The 25,710-nt window shown below is 39.1% G+C and overlaps 1 protein-coding gene and 1 long non-coding RNA gene across 2 annotated transcripts in view; both read right to left on the minus strand.

Annotated features, from left to right (window-relative positions):
- The window catches only part of si:ch211-250c4.3, a gene marked incomplete at its 3' end in the record, with an annotated part of 59,548 nt that overhangs the window by 25,337 nt on the left and 8,501 nt on the right, over positions 1 to 25,710 (minus strand). The window contains 1 exon segment of the mRNA NM_001365219.1: positions 15,026 to 15,813. Within this exon segment, the coding sequence (NP_001352148.1) occupies positions 15,026 to 15,813 (788 nt within the window).
- On the minus strand, positions 942 to 10,550 carry LOC141377117 (uncharacterized). The gene is made up of 3 exons (XR_012389139.1): positions 7,753 to 10,550; positions 4,968 to 6,601; positions 942 to 4,926 (listed from the first exon to the last, which is right to left on the minus strand). It is a non-coding gene; the product is annotated as an uncharacterized lncRNA (long non-coding RNA).

Consider the following 25,710-nt stretch of genomic DNA (forward strand, 5'->3'; position numbering starts at 1 on the left):
ACTATGTACTTACATCAAAAAAATAAACAATGTACTTACTGTGTTCATAAAGTATTTGAGAACACTGGTGGTGCTCTTGAGTATGGATAGGGGTTGGGTTAGGGACAGGTTTGGTGGTGTGGGTAGGTTTAAGGGTGGGTTGAGGTGTAGGGAATGGTCAGCAGTGTATTTACAAATGTAATTACAGAAGTTAATTACAGATGTAATTACATACATGTATTTAATCAAGCATAAGTACACAATAAATACATGTATTTACACTATAAGTACATTGTAACAAACTATTAATTCCTTTGTAAGTACATATTAGTTAAGGCCACAATATAAAGTGGGACCAGGTAACTAGTTCAAAGGTGTGATTTATCTGTAGCAAGTGTTTTATCTTTATTTGTTGACTAATCCTTCCATCATTGGTTGCAAAGGTGCAGACGTGCACGTTTTTAAAAAAAAATCAAAAGAAATTTCAAACAAATATTTATACAATCATACACATTCCGAAAAGTGTCCCAACAAAAGCAGGATGTGAGTTCAGTTCTCAGGCCTTTTCCCTCCAAAAGCTTTTCCATGCCACTTACGTCCAATCCAGTCCCAAAGCCCAGCAATAATGGAAACACAGGGACTAAACAATAGAAGACATGACGGAGAGATGAAATACTAGAAGCTGACATCACTCGTTTCCTCAGACAGAGTGTGAGATCCTCGGCAGGTCACGCTTCTCCCTTGACCATGAACTTTTCTCATGCCTTCCTGGTAGTAGTATTTTACTTTACAATCATAATTACATCATTGCTTCAAATGAATTTGTAGCTTCGTGAATCAAAATTACACATAGATCTTGTTAAAAATCATACCAGTGGCACTGGTGAGCCACTGAAGTCTAATAATACTCTAATAGAAATCTTCTGGTGAGAAAAGGTAGAGTACAGTAAGAATTTTTTTTTACTATAGGTAAAATAGGTGTAGATTACCTGTTTACAGCTGGTATTTAAATGCATTTTAGTTGATCTTATCACAAGTAAATACCTGATGTTTTAATGAATCTATCCCAGCTAGCAAAATTCATGTGGCTCAAATCCGGCCCACATACCACATGGAATGATGGCACTTGGGCAGTCCGCTCCTGTTTGCCAGATCTGGGCTACAAAATAAGCCATAGCAATGCCACATATCAGCCATAATTCAACCAAATGAACCAGAACTGACCCTATTCAAAAAGTGTTAAATGTCAAAGAGCTATGATTTGAACCCTATAATAATCAAAAAATCACTGTACTTGATTTTTACCAAAAGTGACCTTTTTATATATTGGTAACACTTTACAATAAGGTTCATTATTTAATGCATTTACTAACATGAACTAATCATGAACAACACTTGTACAGCATTTATTAATCATATTTGAACATTTACTAATGCATTATTAACATTCAAGTCCACGCTTGTTAACATTAGTTAACGCACCCTGAGTTAACATGAACTAACAATGAACTACTGCATTTTCATTAACTAACATTTATTAACATGAATAAATACTGTAGTTAATGTATTGTTCAATGTTTGTTCATGTTAGTAAATGCATTACTTAACATTAACTAATTAACCTTATTGTAAAGTGTGACCCATAAGTTTTAGGATAACAGTACCATACTTGCCTCATTTTACCACAGCTGCTTTGAGCTAAAACCATCTTTATCCAGAGATACTTACCCATGTTTGCTATATCTCATCTGGGCAACTATAGGCTCACAGCCACATTAACCAGAGCTTACTGTGCCGAATATTTGCCAAAAGTGGTCCACATATGTTTTAAGATGACTGGGCCACATTTGCTATATCTTCTCTGGGTCACTTTAGGCTCACAGCCACATTAACCAGAGCTTGTTGTGCTGAATATTCGCCAAAGGTGGCCCACATATGTTTTAAGATAACTGGGCCACATTTTCCATGTCTTCTCAGGGCAACTATAGGCTAACAGCCACATTAGCCAGAGTTTACTGTGCCAAATACTTGCCAAAAGTGGCTCACATGTGTTTTAAGATAACTGGGCCACATTTGCTATATGTTCTTGGGCCACTTTAGGCTAACAGCCACATTAGCCAGAGCTTACTTTGCCGAATATTCGCCAAAAGTGGCCCACATTTGTTTTAAGGTAACTGGCCCACATTTGTCATATCTTCACAGGGTCACTTCAGGCCCAAAGCCAAATTAGCCAGAGCTTACTGTGCTGAATATTTGCCAAAAGTGGCCCACATTTGTTTTAGGATAACTGGGCCACATTTGTCATGTCATCTCTGGGCCACTATGGACTCAAATCCACATTAGCCAGAGCTTGCTGTGCCGAATATGCACCAAAAGTGGCCCACATCTGTTTTAAGATAACTAGGCCACATTTTCCATATCTTCTCTGGGCCGATATAGGCTAACAGCCACATTAGCCTGAGTTTACTGTGCTGAGTATTTGCCAAATGTGGCCCGCATGTGTTTTATGATAATTGGGCCACATTTGCCATGTCTTCTCTGGGTCTCTTTAGGCTCAAATCCACATTAGCCAGAGCTTGCTGTGTAGAATATGCACCAAAAGTGGCCCACATCTGTTTTAGGATAACTGGGCCACATTTTCCATATCTTCTCTGGGCTACCATAGGCTAACAGCCACATTATTCAGAGTTTACTGTCCCAAATATTTGCCAAAAATGACCCACACATATCCTAAGATAACTGAGCCATTTGCACTTACACATGTGAGCCACCTTGGGTTTAGACCCAGATTAGCACTAAAGGACTATGCCACATTTTTGCCAACTGTGGCCCACATTTGTCTTTCCTCATTGATAATTTTCCACATGGGCCACATTAGGCTCACATTCAGATTACATTTGTCCATCAGTGCCAAATCTTTCCCTTTAATGGCCCCTTTTTGCCTTTATACAGGTGGGCCACTTCAGGCTCACATTCATTTTGTCTAGGTCGAAGGAAGACCACAAGTGCCCACATTCATATGCTATCTGGGTATTTGCCCATTTTCATCCACATTCCTGACTTCTTACAGAATATGGCCTAGAGGCTGGTGTAGGGGTAGGTTTTGATCTAAGTATGTCAATGAAGCTCACAAAATATGAATAAAAAGGAAACAAGGTCAAAAGAATTTTTTTCTTATCTGTTGATGAACTACACTGAAGGCTGTGGGGTCCTTGATGATGAGTCAAGAGCACAAGACTGGGGGGGGGGTCGCCACAGAGGAATGAACCACCAACTCATCCAGCAAGTTTTTATGCAGCGGATGCCCTTCCAGCCGCAACCCATCTCTGGGAATCATCCACACACATTCACACACACACACTCCTACACTACGGACAATTTAGCCTACCCAATTCACCTGTACCGCATGTCTTTGGACTGTGGGGGAAACCGGAGCACCCGGTTATAGATCTCATTGCTACAACCACCAGTTGAGCTACTTGGACCTGCAACTGAGCTTGGTTTCTCCCAAGGTTTGTTCTCTACTTCTGTCAATTGTTGAGTTTTGGTTAACTGCCACTGTCACTTCTGACTTGCTTGATTGGGATTAGTGGAGTTGTTCTTCAGTGGATCATCCTTAAAAAGGGACATTTGTAATACAATGAAATATTTTTCAATTTAATGTTTCAACCAGTATTCTTCCACTACTCCACTACAAATGTCAACATATACTCATATAATAATCATCTACTTCTGCCAATTAAATATAACAAGCTACAACTGAAACAGTGCAATCTTTCAGGCTTTATGTGAAAGAACAACAGTCATTCTCTAATTCACATTCAAATTGGCAGCCAAACTAATGGCACATAACAAAGTGCTCGCTCATAAAATAACATCAAGCACCGGTACTTCAGGTAGTATGTAGGGAAGCCAAAAGCTGTAGCAGGCCTTCATGAATGCAAAAAAATAACAGATCTTATCTACTTCCTTTGCCCAGGGTCCCAAGTGGCCCAGGAGAAGGGAAGACACACAGGTTTGGGAAAGCCCCTCTCCTTTTCTCCACCTCCTTCCCTTCTAAATGTGGAAGATTTGTGTTTCTCACGTGCTTTTCTGCAAAGACTAAAAGTAGGGATTGTGTTGATAATAAAAAACATGGAGATAATTTTCTATAAAGCTGTTAACACTTAAGCTTGACATTATGGTTATTGATTGTGTATGGTGTGAAGGCAGTGTGGCTTTCTCTCTCTGCTGTGAGGATGTGGTTTTTGAAACCGCATTTCTGAAGATCAAAACAAACTGAGGAAAACAATTGTGCATATGCCTTTGGGCTGGTTTGCAAAAACAATATTTTTCTAATTGCATAACCTCTGTATTACCAAATATGAGGAAATATATCATAACTCCATTCAGGCGTGTCTGAGAAAATAATCCTTTATTATTGGAATTTTTTTTTCAGTGGGTTAAGTTGAAAGCGATAGTTAATGTGACACCAGTGAAAAGGAATCAAGGTCCAGATGTGGGGTTTATTCAGAAATATTATTTAGGAAAATGTGTTTCTGTTTTTACGATCATCATAACCCTCAAACAATAAAGAAATATCAATTGTGTTAAATGCCATGGCTGGCTTCTTAGTGAGTGATGTATTTAAAGTAGAGATCTACACGGGACTAAATTTTGAATCCCGCTCCCGCCCGCACCCGCCAGGTTTTAGCCCGAAGCCGACCGCTCCCGCTTATATTAAGCACTTGTTGTCCCGCTGCCCGACCCGCCGCACCCGATCCCGCTAAAGAGCGGGGAGAGAACAAAACCGAAAATCACCCAGTTATACAGTCCAGACAGCCTATAACAAGCACACACACACACACGCACAGCACCAAGCACACAAACACAGACAAACCTCTCTCTCTCATTCGCGCGCGCGCCCACTAACACACTCATAAGCACCAAGCACACACACGCAAAGCTCTCTCTCATTCGCGCGCGCACACACACACACACATACACACATCTCTCATTCGCGCGTGCGCATACATACACACACACACAGCAACAAACAAGCTAAACAGAGCATCGCGCTATTTCATTTACACACATACATACGCGTGCTCACTCGGGAGTCGGGAGCGATATTGCTAGACAGTCCGCTCCCGTCCCAAATTAAACCCGTTACCGACCGCTCCCGTGATTTATTCGGAAATTTATACCCGCGCCGCAGAAATCTGGTCGGGTCCTGCGGCGCCCGCGGGACAGTCTGCAGACCTCTAATTTAAAGATATTATTCCAGCTAAGTTTTATTTTATTTTATTGAGCGTAATCATTAAACCACATCAGGAGACCGTGGTTATCCATTAAGGACGTGGCTGTAAACCCCCTTAACAACCCACAAACGGACTAAAGGCTGATTTATACTTCTGCGTCAAACGCACACGTATGCTATGGCGTTGACGCATAGCCCTTCGCCGTGGCAGTCGGCGTCACTGACGTGCACCTCTCAAAAAATGTAACTACACGTTGCAACAACGTGTAGCGCAAGCTCTGTGATTGGTAGGCTTGGTAGCGCTGACGAGTCTGGGCGGGACCGAGAGCAGCGCGAATGGCGCGAGCTGGGCGCGAGCCCAATGGAGCAATTGTATACAAGTGTGGAGTCCCGTGAAGAAACTCCAGATGGAAAGTTTTGTTTTGTGTTTACCTCATAGTTGAAGTTGTTGCACGTCCGCCGGTTCCTGCCTCAAAATGAGCGAGTTTGAGCCACTTGTACATCCAGGAAGTGTTCAGGAAAAGCAAAACAGCAGCGAAGAAACTCGACACAGAGGAACATTTACACCTCACTGCCAACTAGCGTTTTGGAAGTGTAATGCAGACCAACAGAGACAGCGCGCAGAAGTGTAAATGCACAGCTACGGGGCGTTGCATGCGCCGATGGTTACGCCGGTCACTTGACGCAAAAGTATAAACCAGGCTTAAGAGCGCAGATACAGTGATGCCCGTTCTCGCACTCGGTCAGTTGTAGAGCGAGCAATTGGGCAGCTGAAATGCCAGTGGCGCTGTCTTGAGAGCGGAGGGGTGCTGGTATACCGCCCTAACAAAGTGTTCCTCTAATACATCTGTGTCTCCCACAGACACGGATACTACTCTAGAAAGTAAAGTGTCGCCTACACTAGAGGCAACCCTCTCCTCAAAGGGTGTTAGTTCAGCATTCCCTGTTCCCCCGCCTGTTCGGTCCACACTTTGACGGTGCACCGCTGTTCTCCTCTTAACCTGCACCTTTATATTGGACCATTTCTTTTTTAATTCGTTCACAGTGCGATGTTCAGACCCCACTGGGTTAACTGCGTCAGCTAAATTCTCTCACTCCATTTTTTTTTTTATTTTGTTATTAATTCCAGAGGACAAACTTGCAAATAACAGTTTTTCCCCGCTCTACCTTCAATAGGAGCACCTCCAATTTACATTCTGTGAAGTTTCTCTTCACAGATAGCTTTTGCCATTGCTTTTTCATTTGGTTTTCCCAAAGTGGAGTCATTACCATATCCATACGAGGGAGGAGACAGGGATTCGTGCATATTGCGCTCAATTTCACAGTAATTCGAATGTACAAAGAGAATAAGTTTCCCTTAGTTGTTTTATGTGTTGCATACAACTAGGGTTGTAACGGTATGAATTTTTCACGGTATGATAATCGTCTAAAACAATACCACGGTTTGACGGTTTCGCGGTATACGGTATGTTACAAATGTTACAAAATAATAGAACAGTGAAGCAAATTTGACTTTTTCCAAATAATATATTTTTAGTTACTATAAACAACACCACTTACACTGAACAAATAAAAATAAGAAAATAGTAAATAATGTGTCAAAGTCCAAATAAAGTCCAAATAAACATGGTGCAAATCCTCAGTAAAAAATAGATATAAATATTTACTATACTATAAATAGTTACATAACGAAACTAGATTCAATATAGAACATCCTTAGGTTTTATGTGCCAGCATGGATATGGTTGTCTATGGATATGGATTTGGTTGTCTGCAATGCAGACAAACAGCTGCATCTTCATTTGCGTCTTTTGAAAACAGCAAGAGCAGCAGTTCGTCTTTGCTGTGTCACTGTTTTGTCATGTTTCTGTGCTGCTGTGCATGCAAAAGTACTTAGTATGAGAATTATTTCATGCAAAACTTTTTTTTTTTTGCGTTTTATTTAGCCGCGCATAAATGTATGCCTTTCTCTCATTCCGTGTTGTTCAAAAAGCTTGGTCCACAAACAAAAGCGAAACCTATGCTTATTGGTTGTGATATAGCGAGTTTGAACCAATCTGGGCATGGAGGAGGGACAATGCATCAATGTATCATGTCTGATTTGTCCGGAGACACAGTGACGAGCGTTTCTTTGTCAAATCAGCGTTGTCAAATGTTGATGACGTAACCGCACTGATTCCGGAGCCTCTGAAAGTCCGCGAATGTTATGTGATACAGCACTGGAAAGCTGAGATTCTCTTCTTTATGCCAATCTTTGAATTGTATAAATCGGATCAGCGGATCAAAAGTTATTAAACATTTAAGAGCAATACTTATTTTTAGCCGCGGGCGGCTGTCTCGGTCTTTAAGGGTTAAAACCGTTGATATGCAATTGTTCATGGTATGATAATCGTGCACGTTCAAATCGTGGTAAACCGTCATACCGGTATATTGTTACAACCCTACATACAACTGATTGTTTTTACTGCGTATGCACATTTACAGCTTTGACCATACGCAATGTTTTAGTATTAATTCAACGCAAGTCTTTGTACATGAAGCCCCTGGGGGCCTCATGTATCAACGCTGTGTACACACACAAAAACTTTGCGTACGCCAGGTTTCACGCTCAGAATCGCTCACGTTTGGATTTACTAACAATGAACTGAACGTGGGAATGTGCGCAGCTTCACGGCAGCTTTCTGGCTGGCGTACGCACATTTTTTGTGCGTGTCTGTTTTATTTCCATTGGCGACTCCTAGAGGCAGTTGTGTTAAATTCCTCTCTACAAAGTGTCTGAGCCTTGCAATGGCAGCTGTATGAGACGGGTTCATCTAGTAGATATGTAAGGTTTTCATACCATACAGTTGACCAGCTAAACATTAAAGCACAATTTGCAGCAGTCGCCTGTTTTCCCAATGTAATCTGAGCGATCTACTGCACGCACATTGCTATAAAGACACTATCTGAAGATGAATTTGCATGCGTGAATCAGAAACATTTCCATTCAATAAATGTGCAAATAAAATATGATGCACAAACTTATTGATGATTCCTACTTGTCTTTCTCGTGATAAATAGTGGGCAAAATCTGATATGTAGCGGGGAAAAAAAGAAGAAAGTATTCATCAGACGCTGGATTCGAGCCGAGTTCATGCTCGAACGTGTCAATACATGATCACATGCGTTTTACAAGGTGCGCCACTGAGACTGCTAAGGGTACTGCAACATTTTACAGATATAAACCACACTATTTCTTTTTTTAATGCACTCAGTGCGATGTTCAGACCCAACTGTATTAACCGCATCAGCTAAACTCTCCCACTCTATTTTTTTTCTTTTGTTGTTAATTCCGGACAACAAACTTGCAAATAACACCGCTTTTCTCCGGTCTACCTCCGAAAGCAGCACCTCCAATTCACATTCTGTTCAAAGTTTCTCTTTTTGCTTGATTTTGCCATTGCTTTTTCGTTGGGTTTTTCCATTAGCATAGTCATTAGCATATTCATACGAGGGAGGAGGCAGGGAGGGGTTTTGTGCTCCTGCATGTTGCGCTCAGTTTCACGTTCATTCGGATGTACAAAAGAATATGCGTGAGATTCGGCGTACGCAGTGTTTCATACATCTGAATTTTTTTCTGCGTACGCACATTTACAGCTTTGTGCGTACGCAATGATTTAGTAAGATTTCCACGCAAGTCTTCGTACATGAGGCCCCTGGTGATTACGAGGTTAAAACTAAAATGATAATGCTGGCTGAAATGATGTCTTATAAAATAAGCCTTGTGTATTTATCCAAAAAAAAAGTCCAGCGAGACCAAAAAGACGTGTTGATATCCTGCATTTTTCTGTGTATCTAAAAGCCATTGAAAACCTTTCAAGTGTCATGACCTGTTACGTCAAATTTCGAGGTGTCAGCCAAAAGCTTGAAGCTGGATGTGGCTCACACAGTGCCGGTCTCCATGCCTCATCTATCATTAGATTAAAGTCGCTCACACTTTAGAAATGTTTGCATTATGACTATGTTTATATGCTACAGCTGAGGAATTCAGCTCCTCAACTGTAGCCTTCCTGGGGGTGACTGAGGGCGGCAATAAGGGCAAGAGCAATTATGCTGTCTTCATTCCTCCTTGACACAATAGTTCGCTCTGCTCCATGCATCCGTCAACTCAGACTCAAAAATGCTTTTAATGTCCTATAGACCCAGTGAGACTCAAATATGTGCTATCTGGCAACCAACCAGACACATGCATCTGGTTAACAATCAAACTCTATAATCTCTTTTTTATTTCCAAATTCCCATTTTAAAAACTGTGAATAAGCCTGTCTACAAGTTGGCCCTTCACTGGTCCAAATCTGATTGCTTAGGCCACACATAATCCGCTGAACTGGAAACTGTGCATCATATGCCCCTTGTGTATTCATTTCTGAAATATTTGAGCTAATTTGATAATGCTTTCATCCTTCGATAATAAATAAAAGATAACTGGTTACAAACAACATTCGCTGCAGATTTTATTTGACTCCTTTATGGAAAAACTGCCATTTTTAAAGATAATAAACATCCCCTTTACTCAGCTTTTGAAATGGTACCATCAGGATGCAGGTTTAAATTTCCAGCCCGAAGAAATGCTTATACAAAGTCATTCATCCCAATTGCAGTTGTTTTATTAAATCGGATCCCCGTAAAGTGAATGGTGCGATTGTTAAGAATGATCTGCAGTAATATGTAATGGGCTTATTCGTTTTTAAGTTTTTAATTCATGTTTGTGTCTTGATGCATGTTGCTATTATGTATTAGTGTTGTATGGTTGTATGTATGTTACCAGTGTTAAAGACAAACTTCCTTTCTGTGCCAAACAGAACAGGCAATAAAGTTTAAACTAAACTAACTCAAAAACAGTTTTCTGCCATTGATCTGGGACAAAGGGCTTATGAAGCCCTTTAGCTTATGTCTCGGCATCTGGTCGAAATGTGCAGTGTTCAAAGTGAGTTAATGCTAACTCTGTACTGGGCTTTGTAGCACTAGTGGCAGTGGAGATGTTAACTCCTCTACTGTGAGCTTCTTAAAACTATTAAAACATCAGATTAAATGTTTCACCTCACAATTTAAGTATTTTAAGGGTTGACTTTGGTTTCTTGGGATAGCATGGGGTGGGCTTAACAGTGGTCTACTGGACACTGTAATTGACAGCTCTCTGTCATGGAAGAAGACTTCAGTGTGTGTGCTTACATGCCACCTCTTTCAGGCAGACCCAGGTACGGTTCACGGGTGCGCACCCGAGTTCAGAAGACATGCTCATACTAGCTAAACATACCGTACTTTGACGTCAAACAAACTCGGGGAGCAGACCAAAAGTGCTATTGTGAAAGCACCCTAAAATGCGATAACTGAAAATGGCAAAAACTGCACTTTTTTAGCAGAGAAAGTAAAAAAACATCCGACTTCCTGTTGGGTTTGAGATTTTGCTCCAAGTGAATTTTTTGGAGGTATTGCCATGTTTGATGTGTGTGCCAGTTTTCGTATGTGTGCATGAAATGTAGCTCGGGAGCCAAGTCAAAACTGCATAGATCGTGATTTCAAGCCATTTTGCCACACCCACTTCCGAAACTTAATAAACGTACATTTTCAGTACTTCTGGCACTTTTTTAACCCAGGCTTATTGTGGAAGCGTAGCCCCGCGAATGTTTCTGGAGACCGCGAAATACGTCCCGGGAGGTACGTATTTGTGCAGTTTTTGTTTTCACGAATCCGCGAGAGGCCGATGTGCCACCCTTTTTCGCGTCTCGAACGCCTCTCGGGAGCGCACGCTGTTCGCGCCCGTGCTGTTTGCACCCGCGCTGTTCTTGCGTGAAAAACATGCCGGAGGCCGCTGTCGAGCGACCGTCTGTCTGACTGACCGACTGACTAAATGATCGACTGGGCGGCCGGCGGATCGGCCATTCGGCAGACCCAGCCACCCTCCTGCTCCTTCTTCCCTAAACCCAAGCGTCAATTTACAAAAGCCGTCAAAAAAAAAAAAAGCCCTCATCCGATTTTTTGCAGAGTTTTTGGATTTCGCCGCATTCTTGCCCCGTCACGAACTCGTTCACTTTTATTTTTTGGATTCTGTTTTTCATCTTACCTGATTTCTGACACCGCTCTTCCCCGGACTCAAACCTGGTCATCGCCCTGGGTGGCTCCTCCTCCTCCGGGCCTCCGCTCCGCTAACGTAACACTATGGCTAAGCGGACAAACTGGTTGTGGCGGGAAAGCCCTCCACATGGAAGTGAGCCATCACAGCCGGCAAGCTCTAAGAAGAGAAGCGTAGCGCCCCGTAGCAAACTAAATGCGGCCATACGTACCTCCGGCCATGTAAATCGCGGTCTCCAGAAACGTCCACTGGGCTACGTCTTTAGAATGAGCTTGGGTTGCACATTTTTGTTTTGTAAGATTTCGAGCATGTTTAGACCCTCAAAATGGCGATTCATGAGAATAATAAGATGAAGAAGAAGAAGAAGAAGAAACAAAGCAATTCCAATAGGGCCGAGCAGTATTGCTCAGTATGCTCAGTCCCTAAATACAAAATTGTCTGCCATTTAATCACTAAACCTACAATTATCAGTTTTCTGTAAAAGTTACATTCATTTGATAGTTTTAAATAAGAGAATTTGTAACCAATTAAATTCTCAGAGTTTCATTATTTTATCGTTCTACCGTCTTTTACATCTGTGAATGAAATTAATAGCAAGTTTTCATTTTTGAAGGAAGTTTGCCTTCATGAATGAATGCATTTTGTTTAATTTCGCAGTATATCAGTGTTGAAAGTTATCAATCAGTCTATTGTGATTAGCATACACCTGCTGTACATTTAAATCTTCACTGTAGCTCTGTGTCCTTCCTACCCTCATATGTTAGGAACAAATCAGATTAGAAGTGAGAGAGAGAGAGAGAGAGAGAGAGAGAGAGAGAGGCCCTTTGAAGTTGTCATGTTTGAAGCGGATGGGGGAAAAAAAGCTCATAGTCCCTTTTCAATATCCTCTTCCTCAGGCCACAGAGCTCCATTAAACTCGCATAGGAATTAGCTTATTAGCTGTGGTGACAGGTGATGATGAGGGCCAAGTTTACCGCCCTGGCTACCTGTCATCATAGCTCCCATAAAGTCGACCATTCGTATAAAAAAAAAAGTTCAGTCGCTGGCCACCAAAAGACCTAGAAGCTATCAAAGAGGCATTATTTGAGTAAATATGTGAGTAATTTGAGCTATTTGACACCTGTTTGATGCATCCAGGGAAGCTTGGACGAGTATGGTGGACTGAGGGAAACAGTCCAGATGAGAGGCAATGGCTGTTCCAGCTGTAATCTGCACAGCAATCTGCATGCTCTCTCAACACAGATGAACAGGTGCTGTGTGATGTGGCGGCCACGTTAAAGGGAAGAGATCTGAAGCTTTCCCTGCAGTACATCCTCTAGGCTCTCAGTACTGTACTTCAGCACATCTCCCTCAGTGATCTGTTGTGGTTGCTGTGGTGGTTATCATTAATGCATCATCATTATACACATAACATGTTTGCCACAGTAGAAGCTGACCTTCAACTGGTAAACTATTTGTATATTTAAAAAAATATATATGATACAACTTAAATCACACAAATGTCGGCCACAGCCATGTCACCCTGCAGCCAAAGACCGGTTACTCACTGCAGCTAGCAGGGCCTGGTCAGTACCTGGATGGGAGACCATATGGTATAACTAGGTTTAACTAGGCTTTCTCACGCCAACATAACAAGCTGAGAAGAACTTATAGAGACTATAGTGTATATATATATATTTGGACAACATAGATTTTACATTGATAACTCAAAATATTAAAATTTGTTTATATTGTGCCTCTTTAGTTAAACCAAAGTCATTTTAAGGCAAGTCATTTCATACGTTGGTCATCTTTGAAACGCCTCTCGGGCAGTATGCTCTGGCATTCTGTTTGAATGGAGAAACATCAAATTCTCCAAAACTACTTGCCAAGCTTACGATTACATTTCATATTACGAATAACCAATAAAGTTAAACAACAACGATCTCTGTCTGGTTTGAGCCCTTCCCCCAGAGAACTTTCATTCTATAGCGATCACTGATTGGCTCCTGTACTAGAAGGCAGACTTGGGTAGAATTGGGTGGGCTAAATTGTCCGTAGAGTATGCGTGTGTGTGGATGTGTGTGTGGATGTTTCCCAGAGATGGGTTGCGACTGGAAGGGCATCCGCTGCGTAAAAACCTGCTGGATAAGTTGGCGGGTTATTCCACTGTGGTGACCCCGGATTAATAAAGGGACTAAGCCGACAAGAAAATGAATGAATGAATGATTGGCTCCTGTAATAGAAGGCGGGGCTTCAATCGCCATATTGACAGTTACCCTTTTCCCCTTTCAAAAGTATAGGAGTGACATGTGTATTCTGTAGTCTTTGGTTAAACCAAAAAGAGCATAGAATCACTAAGAAGCGACACTCTAGTGCGATTTTGGAAACAGCCACTAGATGGCAGCCATTTTGGAATGAAAATTCCAATAGAACAACAGCATATTATAAGTCAAATAAAACTATTAAAAGTGCTGATGATTGTGATAGTAAGTGTTGTATTGTCGTCTTTCAGGTGTATCTCAGCTTTAATGCACTTTTTAAATAAATAAATAAAAAACAAAGCAGCTGCTTGCCATCGCGAGATCTAATAGACAGCCCAACACTTTCACTCCAAAATGGCGGAATCCGGGGCTGTTTCTGGGCGCTGCTGTTTAAATGAAACTTTCTGTTGAGTGTCGGATCTTCGTCATTCTAAGCTCTTTGGTTAAACTGGGTTTGAGTGTTTTGTTTCAAAATGCCAGTTAAACAGTTAAAATTCACCAGAAAAAACAGTGGGCAACACATGCCAACTTTATCTTTTTTTAACATAAAAACTGGAATTTAATGTAGTACGGGTGACATTTTACTGCAAATAGTTTACCGTACCATTCTGACTTAAATCAATTATGTCAATACTCTAGTTTTTATTTAAATATTTCACTCTGCATATCTTAGAAAACACTTTTTAGTATCATATTGAAAGAAATATGTAAATAATATTCATTAGAATATTAAAATGTTAAGCCGTCTGTTAGCTAGATGAGGTGTGCCATATGAGCGCTATATTTGGAAAATGAGCAGAAATGCTGAAAGAAGCATTTAGTTTAGAAAAAAAGCACAACCCACAGGAAGGCATTTATCCTGTTTTCCTTTTTGGTCATTGAATGCACATTCAGTGATGAGCTGATGACGTCAAGATGCGGGAAGACCGACATTAGGGCTAATGAGAAAGGATGTGTGTGTGTGCTTCTAAACTGTAAACACAGGCTATTCATTTCACCATCCTGACATTTCATTTCATTCACAAACGGGTTACTTTCACTGTCTGAGACTGCACATTCAAATAAATGTCAGTAAGTTACTTAAATCTTCTAGTTGCAATTAGGATAAATGAAAAACTATAACCTGTACACTGTTGTCAAGTCATGTTTGGCAGTGGTAAACAAACATTGGTTGACAGAAAGAGCATTTCACACTAATCTTAATGCAAAAATCTCTGAAAAAGCTCAACATTTATACTCAAAAAGTTACGTAATTTGTATTTTGCCTTGTGGATACAGTCTCAAAAAATACTGTGTAATGCATAGCAATCTGGGATAAAGGGGAATAATGTTAATACTTGTACCACTTTCTTGCTAGCTTACTATGACTAATCATTATTGATTGTGTGAAAGTAGATGTAACACCAGGATGTTTAGTAAATAACAATAATGCATGTAAATAGTTTTTACTACCTCACTTAACCTGCAGCACTCCTCCATATATTCATCCAGACTGTCGCTGGTTGTACTTTTCCTCAAAGGCGATTGCTGAAATTCAGGTCCTGTCGTGCCATCATAATGATCGGCAGAACTCCTTGACATGGTGTCATCAGCCAATGCAGTGTTTATTTCCTCTCGTACTGTTGCGATTTCAGTGGTAGTTTTACAGTTCTCTGTGGTATTCCTCAGGGCACTATCCTCAGACCTTTCTGAATCTGTTATGATGTCCATTAAGTTGTCCTCAGCTTTCTCATCCTCTGTTCTATCTCCCAAAATGGTATTAGAATCTTGTTTAGTGCACTTACAAGACGTTTGTTCAGTTTCCAAAAAGACCGAACTATCTTCGAGACGATTGTCAGCAGATAACGGAGAGTTCAGGTTGCCAGAGTCGCATGAAGACTCTCTGCTGTGGACCACAAAGCTTTGCTCTGAACCAGTTGGGGTGGATGGGGAAGTTGCTCCACTAGTCATCTCTACCCCAGAGTCCTCAGATTCAAATTTGTACAATCTTGGAAGCCCAGAATCAGCAAATATCGAACATAGATAGTCTGTTTTGGTTTCAGGCACTGTTGTTTCAGGAGCAACACTGTGGACGGACATAACGTCGTCAGCCTGGAGAGGCTCTGTGTTTTCCTGTTCAGACATTGAAATGGAGATGGATGAAATGGAATCTTCACCATTTAGGAGTTTCTCAGGAAAGTTGTTGAGGAGTTTCATTTTCGTCAGGACAACTTCATTCTCTAAAACAATATCCCCTTTGCCTGCAAAACAAATGGAAAGAGAGGTTTTCACTTTATTAAAATGTTTTATACAGTCAACAAGTATCACATTTTGTGAACACTTCATTGAAAGCTCAAAACTGAAAACCCCATCCCAGTTCACTCTTTGACGTGATCCTCAAACATACAATGATATCACTACAAAATCTTAAAGCAATGAACTGGAATAGGGATTGACTGTGTTATCATTGTTATGATACATTCTATTGGTTAATTCCACTGTATGACATTATTATGCCAGTCAGTTCTTCTGCACTGAAGGCTGCCATCAACAAAGACAGGTTTGTTTGTGTAGAAACACAGGCCTAATTGGCATTAATCTGTTTCTGCACTTAAAATAAAACATAATCCTTATTTCCTTTCGCTTTTTCTTGTTAACTCAAATTTTGAAAACATCAGTTGCGTTGACCTAAAATGTCTGAAGTTCAGTGAACAAAAAAGCTCTTTAGGAAATTGGTACTTAGAATTAATACATTATCAGAACAAACAAACATAGTTCAATAAAAAAACTAAAACAAAGACCAACATTAACAAAACATTGATTAGATACAGAATTGAACTTTCCAATGCAGCAAACGAGTTTACGTTTCCGGTGTGACGCATTCGCGTGCGTATGAATGGAAGTCTATGAGAAGAAAAGTGCAGTGTGATCGCAGCTTTAGAAACAAGACAGGAGGCAAAACAACAATAACGGTAAACAAGACAAGGATCAAAACTTGGCAGGACAAACAGGGAAAAATGCTTTGTAATGCTTCAAAAAAAAGACTCAGCAAAGAGTCTGTAAGAACGAGGTGTCTTTATACTTTATAGTCCTAGTAATCAGTCCATCATGAGCTTCCAGCTATATGTGTGTGTAATCAGGAGGAAGCAGAAACTGTTTCCAATTGAATTATAGTTTGAGCATTTAATTTGTCATTTAACTATTGCATGCTTTTACAGGAGTTTTTCATGAAAATTAAATATCAAATACATGTGATTTTCTCATTTGAGAATGCATTTTGATTTATTACTTGATTCTTTGAGCGTTTGATCCATCATTTGGGTTGTTGTTTTGAAAGTTCGATTTATTATTTGATCTTTATAGGCATTAGAATTGACATTTTCATTTTGATAGGAAAAAAACTTGCATATATATATATATGCTGGCTCGAGAAGCAGCACTACTGCCAAAAACAGCTTTTCGCACGAGCAAAAGAAAGCAGGTGTATAACGAATGAGAGGATCGCGAGCACGGCGAGACAGGCTTTCCTCACTCACTAACGAGGGCTTTAGTGTCGCACGCACAGATGATTTGATGCACGTGAGCGTTTAAAAGCTCCTGTGCCGTTTCCTCACTCGAAGCAACTATGCCTGCAAACAAAACTAGTTTGACGCTCGTGCACCCACAGTCCTTCATTAGGTCGAGATTCTTTGTAAGCAGCAGCAGTTGTTGTCGCTTTCGCTTTAATCATTCTTTGAACAGATTATTAACTGGCCAAACATTAACCGTGTGCGCGCCATCATCCTTTCATTACCGCGCACAGAATGTTTTTTAACCGCTTTCTTTTGCTTGCTGTTATTTTTGTTTATATAGTTTAATAATCATCCTTTATGATAATATTGCTTTAATATGTTGTTGTATGCATAGTTAACTTGTGATCTGGAAACCTGAGCCAGAACAGACCACTGTGCATAGTTTTAGATGCGTGAGAATATATATATTTTTTAAATGTCAGCTGTTTTGTTGAATAAAAAGTGTATGTATACAGCAGTAATTTGCCCGTTTTGACACTTTATTTAAAAATTGTGGCAAGGAAATAGTTAGTTTGGTTTGGCCAGAGAAAAAAAGTAAATCCTTATTGTGTTGAGCCCTGAAAAGTCCTGTGAAAGAAAACATTGCAATGGGACACTTTTTTATGAAAGCATAACCCATTTGCTCATGCTCAATGAGTAAGCCCATAAACAAAAAACAGTTAAATGAACGAGGAGGCAAGTGGAAAAAACACAAAATCTAAATTATGTAATTTTAGCATGCCAAAACCCGTGCCAAAGTCAAATGTATGCATATAAAATTTATTTTCCCAATAAAAAAATTTGTGGCTAGTGAAAACGGCAAGTGGCTAGTAACAGTGGAAAACTATTAGCCACAGTGGCTGGTGATGAAAAAGTTAATATCAAACCCTATATATATATATATATATATATATATATATATATATATATATTGACCTTATTCTAAAATGCGGATGTGCGCCTGTTTTCGCGATTGTCTTAGAACTTCCATTTCAGTCGCCTATGGGAGAAATGACAAGGAATAATAAACGGCAAAAAACGGTCAAACTACTTGCTCTACAAGCAAATGTTTGCATGACTATACAGACCAAGTAGAATAATATAACAAGGAAATATCAGTTTACAACATCAAACAGCGAAACGATCAGTTTTTAATGTCTAAAAATGAATGAAAGTGAATGAGACCGGAAGTCTTGTGCCAAAAAGATTCAAATGGCAGCGCCCGCTCGTCTGCGGAGAATAAGGTCAATACAACAGTTCTGTCTGGTTCTAGAATCTGATTGGCTGATAACCGTGATATATTTAAGTAATATCAGCACCCGTACAGCCTCTTTACCCTTTGTGTATTACTCCGCCCACAAACAGCCAGCAAAAAGCAGACACTACAGATCTAAAGTTTAAAAGATGCTTGCTCAGCTGTTTAACTGTCAGCTTATGATTTGAATCCAACGCGGAAGAAAGTAGTTCCTCATAAAAAAAGGTTTTTGAGACTCTCCATGTTTTATATGTTTTTATATACACAATTATGCCATCAAACTGTTGTATAAATGCAATATCACACTCGTAGCAGTGCGATATGGTTGTATATCGGCACTGGTGGGGGAACTAAGGCTAAACCTCCCTAAACCTCCCACCAGTGCCGATATACAGCCATATCGCACTGCTACTCGTGTGATATTGCTCATATATACATAACAGGTAAATACAAATTAAATGCGCTAAGCGTTGTACACCAGCAACCACACCACCCCCACCCCCGACCCACAAAATAAGGATATATTACAAATGAATAATAATTTCGTTACATCACGCTAGCATTATTGTTGTAGTATTTTGTTGTCGTTGTTAATAATAATGACATTAATTTTAATATTGGTGTTACTATTATTTTTGTTGTTGTTCCTTCATTTATTCAAGTGAGGAGGTCTTTTAAGTGAACTTGCAAAGTTTTGCTTACAAAACTAATCTTTTTACCTTGATGAAGAAAATTTAGTAAAAAAAGTAAACGTGTTAAATGCAGTTGTACAGACATTTTTACTGATTTTTCCAAACTAACAAAAATATATATAATAATTCAAACACTTTCCAAGTTGGATTTTTGTTCAGCTCTAATTATTCATATTATATTAAAAGTCTTTATATACAGACATGCTTTCCTGTGCTGAAAGAGGTCAGCTTATCTCACGCATTCTCTAAAGCATTCTTTATCATCAGTGGTCCACAAAAAAGTCATATATACCTGTCTAACTCTGAACTTTGATCTGTGCATTAGCTTCATGCTATTTCAGCTCCCTCATAGTTTTGGAAATCTGATACATTTCAGGTGTTTTACCAAATCTTTATCTCACTGTTCCCATATCTGACTATGAGCTTGTGTCCTCATTTGAAAGAATGATTTTTGAATGTGCATGTCTGGTGAGTACTTTGGAAGAGACGTGAGAAAATAAATAAACAAACAAATAAATACATGATTTTTCAGGCATGCAGAATTGAGCCTATGATCCGCTAATTGCTCACATGGGTATAAGTTATACCATATATGAAGATTCCGAATTGCAGAATTTGCAGTCCTTATATTCTCAATATTTTGGAATATATGTAGATGTGTTAAAATGGAGTAAATGTGCTAATTATTATTAATTATGTCCCCTTTTTTTATAAAAAAAAGAGTAAAAAAAGATACATGACTGACAAGATCTCTTCATTGAGTGGAAATGAAAGGCTAATTAGATGATTCACCGGATGTTCATTCTGAATTTATTTAAGAGGAAATGCTTCACTCGGTTACAAACTGAGACATCTGAGCTCTGAAGATTCGCATTATTCCCACCAATACAATGTGAGCCTAGTAACCGTACACTAAGTTACCATTTCATGACCATTTAAACCTTGAAAAAGATAACAATAACAACCACTTCAGCCGTTCCCAGGTTTCTCTTAGATTGACAGATTATCTTTTTATGATACTTTTAATAATAAGCAAACATTAAAAACACACCGATGTGTTTTGTTATTCTTTATACATTTTTCCCCAGATTAGACTGTGCCTGTTAAAACATTGATTGTATTACTTCTCCCCCCCTACCCCCCTTAAAAACAGTGCTGTTTTTTTAATTCTTTCTCGTAAACCTATGTGTGTATGCCTGGACTTCAGTATAAACCTGTGCAAGATCTACTACAAATACACTTCATTATTTTGTTTAATTAAACTAAATGAGACCATATAAAGCAACAAACGGTAAAAAGTCTATGATAATCCTGTTCTTTTGTGATAACCGAGTGTCAAGAGTGTAGATTTGCTCTTGACATTAGTGGGGACATACACCCCTATAGCATAAAACAGCACAAATTCTCTTTCATGCTTTTATAAACATGAATACGGGCTTTAAACTATTAATAATACAAATAACAATGTTCCATGTCAATTTAGATGATTTTACTGCAATCTTGCTTCAGGAGGTATGAATGTAGAGAAATTTAGGGAGGCATGTGATGCAATTTAACCATTTTATCCCCACTGTTTTTTTTTTATTCATTAATTTTCTTGTCAGCTTAATCCCTTTATTAATCCGGGGTCGCCACAGCGGAATGAACCGCCAACTTATCCAGCAAGTTTTTACGCAGCGGATGCCTTTCCAGTCGCAACCCATCTCTAGGAAACATCCACACACACTCATTCACACACACACTCATCCACTATGGACAATTTAGCTTACCCAATTCACCTGTACCACATGTCTTTCGACTGTGGGTGAAACAACAGTATCTGGATGCAGCCTTTATAATGCAAGCTGAGATGCAATGTCAGCGATGCAATGTCAGAGACAATGCACTCTATGGAGTGAGTGATGTCACTGTGATGGGTAGATTAGGGGTGAGGTTAGGTGAGCGCATTAAAAAGCATTGGATGCAGCTCAGATTGCACTGCACCAGGTCTGCATCCAGACCCCTCTCGAAACCCACACAAACGCAGGGAGAACATGCAAACTCCAAACAGAAACACCAACTGAGTCGAGGTTCGAACCAGCAACCCAGCGACCTTCTTGCTGTGAGGCGACAGCACTACCTACTGCGCCACTGTGTCGCCCCCTACTGTATTATCAGTTCTCATAATCTTGAAGGCCAAAATTAAAACTAAATTTTCATTAAAAGCACAGCCTTGGGTAATACACTTGTGTGAACTACACTGTTTCAATTTACTATGATCTTTTATGTGAAGCTGCTTTGACACAATCTACATTGTAAAAGCGCTATACAAATAAAGGTGGATTGAAATTAATTTAATAATTTTATTATAGTGAACTTCAAGCGAACTTGACTTAAAAAAACGTGGAAAAGTAGCTACTTATGTCCGCATCTTGTACAGTGAAGGAGGACTGAAAAATGTCCTTGTTTTGACACTTCTAACATCTAAAAGTAATTACAGCTGTCACTGCAGCATAAATAGGCCCAGCCAATCACAATGTCCTTATGTGTTTATGGGAGGGATCACCCAAGAACAGATTGTGATTAAGCCCTTTCTGCATGTCTAGGTTTCCAAGGGTTGACGGAGCATTATTTTATTTTGAAGGTGATTCAATTATTGGTGGGGCATTTTAGTAAATGTTAGATATTGGTGGGGGCACATCCTCTCCGTCCATGCCAACTCTACGCCCTTGCCGAGTGTAAATCAACAATTTTTCAGAAAATAATATGTCTGCCCATGATGAAAGCAAATATAGTATGTAGCAAAGATAAAAGACTGACATCTATAGTAAAAATCTGTGTTGGTTGGTTCCTTAGTTATACAATTGGATTTTCTCATAGGTTCTGCAAAACTCAACTATTTAGTCTCCACTTCACTTCCTAATCTGCAATTGCCTCTTTGAATATCACACTAACTGTACAAAAAAAAAAAAAAAAACTAATACTACTAATACTTCCCTTCTTAGACTTTACAGACCTGAAACTTGCCTTTAGTACTTATTCATTGTTGCTCTTAGTTGTGTAAATTGCTTCCTTGTCCTCATTTGTAAGTCGCTTTGGATATAAGCGTCTGCTAAATGACTAAATGTAAATGTAAATGTAAATGTAAATGTAAATCTTCTTACCTCTTTCCCCAAAATTACAAACAAGTTGTCTTAACATGAAATCCAAGCACACAGTAATTGCAGTCCTCTAGGCTTTGAATAAAAAAATTGCTAATTTACTTCTGCAGGTCAATTAGGCTGACCCATTGGGTCAGTCTTTCCTACACCCATGCGCTCCAGCTGGGACTACAGAACTGCTGATTGTGGGACATTTTTGATGCCACTCAGTAGGAGCAAGTAGTCAGCATCAAAATCCCCCTCGGTTTTCAATTAACATCGCTCAGACGTGGCCGCTTGTAAATAGAGATCAAAAAGGCCTTACTAGCCCCTGGCAGCCAGGAATGTAAGTAATGCTAAGGTCCTTCATACTGCAGAGTATAATGAATTTAAAATAAAAACAGGACAATGACAGTGTTCACAGGAACCACACATTTTTTTTCCCCTGGGCCTTATCACTTTGTAAGTTGCACATATCTGTAGAGGGGTTGCTTCAAGAGAAAAAAGACAGATACAATACTAATCACATTAAAAAAATAATAATAATAATTCATGACATAAAATAACATGCAAAGTTATAGTTATAGCATTAAATGTTTGTCAGAATTATTATTTTTGGAACAATTATATCATAACTGCAATTTAATATTTTCATATGCTATTATATGTATTTGAGCAATATCACATGAGTAGCAGTGCCATATGGCTGTATATCGGCACTGGTGGGAGGCGTGCGTTGGGCTTAGTGTCCCACCGGTGACAATATATAGCCTTATCGCACAGCAGTTGGCATAATCGTGTATATAAATAGAAAATCACACACGGAGAGTCTCAAAATCTTTTTGTATGAGGAACTACTTTCTTCCGCCATTAATTCACATCTGCAGTTGGCATCAAAAAAGCGGAAACCATTGCTACTTCACCAATGTCATTTCAGAGCTAGCGTTTGAATGATTCTCTAGCTTAATGTCCAAAGTGATGACAAAACAGGATGTTTCGCTCACATTTTAAGATTATAAGGTTGAACGGCATGAAATGCCATCAATCTAGACATTTCCCAGTATTTATCTGTTGCAATCGGGAGATCACAATAATTAACCCTGAAAAGCCAAAGCGGCGCAAACACCACCAGATTATTGTTGTGTTTGCGACATGAAAAAAAGGCATTTCTTCTTTCTTTTTACTGAACTAGTCTGCAATAACGAAAACCGGAGACTCTTTAGAAACAAACAGATGGCCAACCAAACATTAAGTCACAGTTATACAAAGAGTGGCAACACAAAATACAAACATTCCTGATATGCGATTCCCATCTCACACTCAATACACTACAATTACTATAAATACAGCATTACAACATACAAATGACAAGAGATTGACTTAGAACAGGGGTCACCAATCTCGGTCCTGGAGGGCCGGTGTCCCTGCAGGCTTTAGCTCCAACTTGCCTCAACACACCTGCCTGAATGCTTCAAGTATACCTATACCAAGTAAGACCTTGTTTAGCTTGTTCAGGTGTGTTTGATTAGCCCTCCAGCTGTAGTTTGACAAAAATAGATCTTTACTCCTTTAAGGGCTGATCATGTGGTTTCTGTTGCCATCTTGTAGATAAACAACGTCGACCGTTTTTGCTCTGCTCAATGACAGGCATCTCCTAAATTACAAATATCTAAAATAAGAACTATCCTTAGGAACTAAATGCAAAGATGTAATCTAAATAACTACATTCTTGCCTAAAAAGCCTCAAAAGTACATTATGTTGTCCAAAAAAATAAAAGTTAAAAAACAAATAAATAAATAAATAAACATATATATATATATATATATATATATATATATATATATATATATATATATATATATATATATATATATATATATATATGTTTTTTTTTTTTTTTTATTGACATGAAATGTTGTTAAATGACATTTACATATGGCACATGACTAATTACTAAATAAATTTAAAATATTTATATATATCCTTTTATTTTCAATTACAGTTATGATATTTTATATATATATTAATATTAATATATTATGTTTTTATTTTTATGCCATAATGTCGTCTTTATATTTAGTAATTTTACTTGTGTGTTGGAAATGAATCTTCCATAATCTTTAAATGTATCTGACTGCATAATTTTCTCACTGACTGAATTTCTTCTACCTGCAGTAGTGTTTTTGTTCTAGACCAGCGGAGAATGTTTTTCACTGTGTACAACTGGCAAGTGCTTCACATTTTTGAGCTGATAAAATACTCCGTTCACATTCAAGAATCCTGGAATCATCTGCCCCAGTGTTTTTTACAGCTGTGCGAAGATTAATAAAATCACTGATATATCCCAGATGGACTGGATATAGCGCAGCGATGTTTTAAAGGGAAGACTAATAAATATTTAATTTGAAGAATTTCTGGGAGACAAAACCACTCAGCACACATTTTGTCAATTATATGTCCCGAAAGGGAGAGGAAAAGTCTGCTTCAGTATAACTAAATGCTGCAGCTAATCATTTGAGATGAAGAATGTGAGAATCATTAAGAGCCATCGATAGAAACATCCACAGGGATGAAATGTGAAGAATTCACAAGCTCAACTGAGAACATGTTTACCCCATCTGGCCTCACCCACTCATGTTTACCACATTTCTGCACTGCTGTGATCGTGGGTTCTGCTGTACAGACAGCTAAACTGAAGGTAAAACTCTCTGATGACACATGCAACCAGAGATGAGAAGATGATTTATTTCTGCTAATTGGCTGAACTGACTCAGGGGATATCAATAATGGTGTTCATTGTACTAAATATAAAGTTTATTAACACTATACGCTTTATTTTGATGTTCTACTTTAAATATTCTTTACACTATATGAAATAAGCAATTACATTTTAACAAATTATTTTTTATGAAATATAATTATTAACAACTATGGGTCAGATTTAGTTTCAGTTTGTCATTCACTCTTTAACTTTCTTTTTAGCTTAGTCCCTTTATTAATCAGGGGTCGCCACAGCAGAATGAACTGCCAACTTATCCAGCATAAAGTTTTATGCAGCAGATGCGCTTCCAGCTGCAACACAATACAGGGAAACACTCATACACTCCTCACACATATAAATACGGCCAATTTAGCTTACCAATTCACCTTTAGCACATGTCTTTGGACAGTGTGGGAAAGCAGAGCACCAGATGGAAACCCATGCGAACACAAGGAAAACATGCAAACTCCACACAGAAACGCCAACTGACCCGGCCGAGGCTTAAACCAGGAAAGAAAATATAACCTAACAATATGTATTTTAAGTGGTGTTGTTGTATCGCAGCTTTTTAATTGCATGAACATCGCCACTGACTCGCATGGTTTGGAGCTGCGCATTGATGGATTTGATCTTCAGTGTTTGGACTTTCAGCAGTGAAAGTTAAACCACACTGAATTGAGCTAAACTAAATTTAAACTCTGAAAACTGGACTGACACTGTTTCTGTTTATTATAATCCAGGCCCAGATTGATTAATCAGGAAGACCGGGGAATTCCCGG

This window comes from Danio rerio, chromosome 13, assembly GCF_049306965.1.
Source record: "Danio rerio strain Tuebingen ecotype United States chromosome 13, GRCz12tu, whole genome shotgun sequence".
Lineage (NCBI taxonomy): Eukaryota > Metazoa > Chordata > Actinopteri > Cypriniformes > Danionidae > Danio > Danio rerio.